This window comes from Dermacentor silvarum, chromosome 6, assembly GCF_013339745.2.
Source record: "Dermacentor silvarum isolate Dsil-2018 chromosome 6, BIME_Dsil_1.4, whole genome shotgun sequence".
In the NCBI taxonomy this organism is placed as follows: domain Eukaryota; kingdom Metazoa; phylum Arthropoda; class Arachnida; order Ixodida; family Ixodidae; genus Dermacentor; species Dermacentor silvarum.
This window is the reverse complement of record NC_051159.1, coordinates 41657443-41664025: the sequence shown is the minus strand read 5'-3', so window position 1 is coordinate 41664025 and position 6583 is coordinate 41657443. Positions and strand designations below refer to the sequence as shown.

The following is a 6583-nucleotide window of genomic DNA, read 5'->3' as shown; positions in this document are numbered from 1 at the left end:
AGCCTAAAGAAGTAGGGAACATGAAATTAATGTATAAATTATCAGGAGCATACCGTGTTAAATATTGTAAAGTCCCACCTGCTGCACAAGTAACTTGTTGCTGCTTTCATTTTCTGATCACCTCTGTATTATGAGAGCTTTAGGTCTGTATAAGCCTCATGTCTAAGCGCAAGTTGTATGATGCTCTTACTCATATCGAAGGCTTCAGGCTGTTGTCTTGTGTGCATGCAAGTATTCATAAACCATGGCAGTATTGGCACAAGCAAGAATGCAGCTGGTTGCCTTTGCGTAGATTGAAACAGTGAATGCGGATTTAAGGGAGGCATCTAAATGCTATATTCAGAACCATGCCGAGCTACCTAATGAGGCAGACATATATTTGAAAAAAAAATCAGCACTTTACGAAACCAGAAAAGTCCTCAATGACTAAACAAATTTTCTTTGTTTCTTTAAAGGATGGTGTTTCATAAGAAGTGGTGCCAGCACAGCAACCTCAACAAGACCGCTGGCCTGAAGTCCACAAACTGTCCAGCATTTGTGGACATCAAGATCAAGGCTGTGGCAAAGGAAACAAAAAGAAATGATTCATACCTGAAGAGGGAGCATCCTTTGTGTGCCATCATTAAGCTAAAGGAGGACCACAACCATAATCTGAACTGTGCTGATGGACTGCGCCTTCTACGAAACTCTGCTGACACACGGGCCACTTTCCACAGCTATTTTAAAGATGGCCTTGCACCTGCAGAGTCTCTTCAGCTTCACCAGCAGAAACTTGCTGTCGAAGATGATGGTGTCCAGCAACTGGCAAATAGTGCACTCAATCCATCTGCTAACACTGTGTACCACTGGTTTAGGATGTGGCGCAAAGATCACTATGGTGATGAAGTGGATCCACTCAGCAAGCTGGAGGAAAAGGCGCCATTGTATCATCAAAATGGTGCGTTGATGCTGCTTGTAAAATGTGCTTTTTTTAAGCTTCTAGAATTTCTGATAAGGCTGTAGCAAAAATAGTTGCCAATATTTGCTGTTTGTTCTAGTCATCCTGTATGCGACACGTAACCGAGATGCAAAGCCAAATCAACCTTGTAGGCTAACTTTTGATAATTGTCAAAAGAGAACTTAGTTTTAAAAACATAAAGCCATTATAAGTCCCAATAATCCCATTTCGCTTCCTGCAGCAGGCTGAAGACATTGAGATGAGGCCTTTCCATGAAGATTTCCTTCTTTATCATTTTGTTGCTCTTTGGATGCCGAAAGAAGTGCAGTGCAATTTTCAGTTCTCCAAATATGAAAAGAAAGCTTCTGGTTCTCCTATTATACAAAAGAAATTTTCGAACGTATGGTACCTGTGCGATGGTTTAACTGAATTTTGTACACAAGGCCAGAAATGACCATGTGTATGCATGTTGTCGGTGCAGCTGCATCAGCTGTCTAGCGTCAATGCTCGAAACATAAATTCTAATGTGTGAACAATTTAATTAGTAGCTAGTTTAGTAGCACTTGAGACGAAGTGAAAAAGAAAGCCCTAATGTCACGGACTCAAGAGACCCAAATTCATCATCACAACTTGCTAAGAACAGATGATGTATAAATTGTAGTGAGCTATTAAAAAGTACTTTACATGCAGCTATCAAAACACATTTTTAGGAGAAAGATAAGTGCATGATCAAATTGAATTTGGTAGTACTTAGTTGGCATTACATTTTTTGTTACTGAATTAATGTACAACAGAGGCTATCTATTTGCCACCAGTATCTTCCAGGGCAGTTTACAATTGGATAGCTAAAAGAAAATACATGTATGGTGAAGTTTAGTACACCACTCTGTACATATAAATGGCAGTATTCAATTGCAATACAAAATTGTTCATATGTAACACACTCTGGAGTGAAAGGAATTGTAATGTTATCTATAATTAAAGCTGACAGCAATCTTTTATATTGATATCTGGATATATATGAGTCCTTTGTGGCTCAATCAGACCTTTGCAAAGCACAGCGCAACAATCGAATCCCTATTGCTGTTGCACATGTAAGTGAAAAAGGCAAGTTGAAACTTGTGCATCCTGCTTGAGATGCATTTTAATTTCCCCAGGTAGAATTATTCGAACTTTTCCATAGTGGCATAAATCATTGGCCATTGCGTGCCCCGGGGTACCGAAGTTTAGGAATAAGAAGCAGCTGTTTGGCATGTTTCTAGAATTCTTGAAGTAGCCATTGCACACATGCGCATTTGGTGCAATTTTTTACACTGCTCTCAAATAAAACAGGTTGAAGTCTGGTGCACACTCAGTTTCTTTCCACTACTCTCAGAGTTTCTCTGCTTGCACTCATATGCATTTCTTAGCTTTAAGGGTAACATCGTGATTTGCATGGTGTTCACTTGAATAAAGCCGTACTATTGTGTTCAAAGTTGGCTTTGGTTCCGTCAGGCTAAAAGATGCTGATAAGGCAATGCAACGCCTTAGAAGTGTCAAAATAAATGTTCAAACACAGCTCTTTTTTACTTCTTATCTGTAACTTCTTGCAGGGGTCAATGTTAGCACGACCAAGTCAAAGGATGGCAACTGCTGGGCGGTGTTGGTTATTACAAGGATCATGCAGCGGACGCAAGGCTTGGAAGCTGCAAGCGAGATCATCTTTTTGCACTCAACAGCTTCCTGTGACGAGTCACAGGCTACCGTTACAGTAGTGCTCACAGCTACTCCAGTCGGTGCTATACCGATTGCTGTGCTTATGCACAATTCCCAGACAACGGAAAGCTACAAGACAGCATTGGCCTCTTGAAACAGAAATATCCATTCTGTTTTGGTGGCTTACATGTAAGTAAGCTATACTTTTAAAGTACAGCTGGGCTGATGTAAAAGTCTGAATTATTAAAACGATTAGTGTGGGTTGTAAATGAAGAGAAAATACAATATCAAACTTCTTCTTAGCATCACATCTCACTTAATGTGAATGCTTTGTGCAATAATCAGGTTGTGTGACATGCTTGCAAAAGAGCACCTGTAATTGGCACCTGTCATTCGACGGCCAAAGTTAATTGAAGTATGTCTTGATACAGTTAAGTCAGATAATTTTTCGAGAACTGACAAAACTAAAAAATAGTGTAGCTCACATACATAATGGTAAAGCAAAATAGGGGGGTTTACAATCATATCTGTGAGGTGCTGAGACCAACAGCCTTTGTAACACCACTGGTGCAGTGAAATTTGCTTGGAGGGGGTACATCCTACTCTAAGGTCATGTCATAGTTTTTAACTGTCATCCAAAAATGAATCATATTTGTAAAATACCTTGAAGGTATAAAGGAGTTCACTGCTTTTCAATCAGAAAAAAGTGCCAACATGTTCGATTATATTTTCCAGACCCCACAGTCATTCATGACCGACAATTCAGCGGCAGAAAAAGCAGCTCTGAAAGCAACGTGGCCTCAAGCAAGTCAACTTTTCTGCCATTTCCACGTGGCCCAGGCGGAATGGCGGTGGCTGCATGCATCAAGCAGCAGCATCAGTCGTGACGAGAGGCGGGAACTAATGACTGCATCCCAGAAGGTGTGTAAAAATGGTGCGCAGTGCTATGATGTGGATTAGCTCAACTTTGCTTGCAACACTGCTTCAGTGGCTACTGTATTACACAAAAGGTTGTGTGTTTGAACCCAAAATTGCAGCCCCTTGATAGGAGCAAAATGCAAAAATACTCGTGCAAGGGATAACCTTTTAGCACTCACTACAAGGCTCTAGGTGGTCAAATTTTATCCAGGATTTTCCACTATGTTGTCCGTCATTGCACCCTTGTACAGCTTTCGCATATCAAAGGGACTGACAACTACTCAGAACGTGTCATGACATGTTGGTGGAAATGAAAGGATCATTACTTATAATGATAGAATCGGGCATGATGTTCGCAATTGAATTAGGCATTATGATTTTACAGTGGCACGAAAAGTTGCAAAAACCGCAAGTGGCGCGAACTTCCATTAAAGGGACACTAAAGAGAAACCGGAAGTGGAGCTTAAATGGTAGATTATCCCTTCACGATCACAGCCATACCATTCTTACTGCAAACAGATGTTTAATAAGCGAGAAAATAGCGAAAAACTGAAGTATAGGTGCTGACGCCCCTTCGAAATTCCCGCACTACACGTTCGTGACGTCGGAGATTACAAATGCAGGCCGGTCGCTATTGGTCGAGAGCGATTTATCGCTGTTAATAAAGCGCAAAATGAAATACACCTTAAACGTACATAAACAGCATTTGCCAACTTTTTAAACCGTTTCAAGGGAGGAAGTACAAGTTTAGCACAACATTGAATAAATAAGAAAAAATGGCATGGAGTTACATGCGGCCGTGATAGTTTCGTAGTTTAGTTTTTGGTCAATGCATCGTTGCGCGCGCCTGTTCCGCTCTACGGTGTTTGGTTGCGTGGCTCGAAAAACGTTGACTTCGCGGGAAACAGCCAGAAAATGCCTCGTGTGTGTAGTGTTGAGGGCTGTATAAATGGCCCAAGGCGCTTGCTCAGGGGCAGCGGCAGTGTTGACTCGATTGTGTCCTTTCATGTGGTGTCGCCCGGCGTTCGCAATGGCTCAGTGCTCTGCCGATTATAAAACGGCAAAACAGCCAGGGAAACCGATGGTGTGCTCTCTGCATTTCTCGCTCTCGGATTATGTGTATGATCTTGCCCTCGGAAAGTATATTGGCGTGCCCCAGAGGCCAGTCCTTTCTCGAGCAGGTGTTCCCTCAATGCGGCCTTCATCAAACCCCCTACCGGTGCCCCTGCAGCAGCAAACTGGCGGCTCGGTGAGTGCTGAATGTCATTAAATAAAGCCACGAAATAACCATACCGAGTACGTGCGCAACTTTCTACGCTTGTTCTGTCGGGAACATCGTCGCCTGGCGGACCGGACGCTTCGCCTTCCGTCGACGAAAACGAAGCTCTGCTTTCGCCGGCGCGGCCGGCGGCTCACCGCCATCGCACGCGGAAACACCTACCGCTCGAGCACGGAGGATCATTTCGCGCTCCGTTTCACTGATTATCGCTGAAATGCAGTCCTGCTTCTCTGGCGAGCTCTTTGTTGCAAGGTTCAGCGGCAGCAACGGTATCCATCGCGGCGAACGCAAACGCAGCGACCATGCATGCAGCCATGATGCATCCAGCGCCTCGGCCGTTTACGCAAGCGGTGACGTATCGTGGCGCATTGTGATTCGCTGAGAGCAATGAAATCTGTGACGACACTGCTTCAGCGCCAAATCTGGGGTGATGGAAATTGAGGAAGAGATATTTGGTCTTTGTTTACGAATTTCTCCGCTAATAACTCATATTTTTGCACCCAACAAAAACTGCATGCATTCCTGAAGGCCCCTCTTTTATTCCAGCTTAACTTCCTGTTTCTCTTTAGTGTCCCTTTAATTTGGTTTGTGCCAGGTTACTCTCACTTGCTCTGCTGCTGAGGTGCAGATTCAGGCGGAAATAGGATGAGAAGCATACATCACTCCCACTCGCTGTAGGAAGGTGACTATAGTAGCCAAGTAAACAGACAGAGCTGAAGTCTGTTTGTGTGACATGTGAGCACAGAATTGTGGTATGATCCACCTCGGAGCACTTTTGCTCTCCGCGTGGTGAAATCCGAGCACCCACTCCAGGATTCCAGCGGTTGCTCCAGATCGACCAGTGAAAAGCATAAGACTGGTCACACTGTTATGAAGCAAAAAGAGCCCACAACTTCGAAAGACAAAAATTTGATTAGCAGGCACATAACAGGACAACCAGCATTAAACCATATTTGGCTTTATATACTTCAATCAAGCAGTTATAAGCAATGTAATTGGAAAACGGCCTTGAAACAGAAATGACTTCGCAGAACTACGTCTATAACACTCCCTTTGATGAACTGTAAAGCTGAAAGTGTAAGGGCTTGAGTGCCACGTCTTGCACATTTTGTATTTTTAAGCATTGCATGTAGAAGAGTAGCCAAATTTAATCGAATAAAAACATTTTGTTCAAGCACAACCGCGCTGATGTGCAGCACCATGTATGTTAAAGACAAGACAGTTATCGCAACAGGCAGAGCAGTTCATGTGAATGCTAGTGTTGTCATTTGCTGTGCCATCAGTTTCTGCGTTTTCAAGGTGAATGGCCCGAGACCCAGAAGAATTTCACTTAGCCTACAACACACGCCCAAAATAGAATTTTCATTTGGAGACGAAATGCGGAAGCTAGAAAAGTATTTGAAAGAGATTGGAACTAAGAATGCCGCAGCGCACCATTGACATCTACACAGACGCTGCAATCACAAGCGACATAGCAAGCATGGCCTGGGTTAGTGCAACTGCACCCCAACACAATGGCTACCACAGATGTCAGCTTCCCGGGGGTGCAACCTTGCACGCAGAACTCTTAGTTATATGGGGAGCGGTCAACACCATTCCCATTGACATGGGAGACATTGTAGAGCAGAATGTGTAAAATAATTATCGGATCCTCATTTCCACACCAAACTCTATGCCTAAAGATATTGGCCGAAGGCTCTCCTAGCAGAGCACTGATGCATTACATTTTCACTAAAATAAAAGCAGACCGTAAA

At 43.3% G+C, this 6583-nt stretch overlaps 2 protein-coding genes across 2 annotated transcripts in view; both read left to right on the top strand.

Moving 5' to 3' along the window:
* The first annotated feature begins 456 nt into the window (after nt 1-456).
* Nucleotides 457-3765, top strand: LOC119456628 (uncharacterized). Its single transcript, XM_049668988.1, has 3 exons — nt 457-937; nt 2530-2825; nt 3368-3765. The coding sequence occupies exons 1-2, from the start codon at nt 457-459 to the stop codon at nt 2784-2786; spliced, it is 738 nt and encodes a 245-aa protein (XP_049524945.1). The 3' UTR covers nt 2787-2825; nt 3368-3765.
* Nucleotides 3766-6249: 2484 nt separating this feature from the next.
* Nucleotides 6250-6583, top strand: part of LOC119456627 (alpha-(1,6)-fucosyltransferase) — a 43029-nt gene continuing 42695 nt past the window's right edge. The window contains exon 1 of the mRNA XM_037718453.1: nt 6250-6318. Within this exon, the coding sequence (XP_037574381.1) occupies nt 6250-6318 (69 nt within the window). The remainder of the gene's footprint in view (nt 6319-6583) is intronic.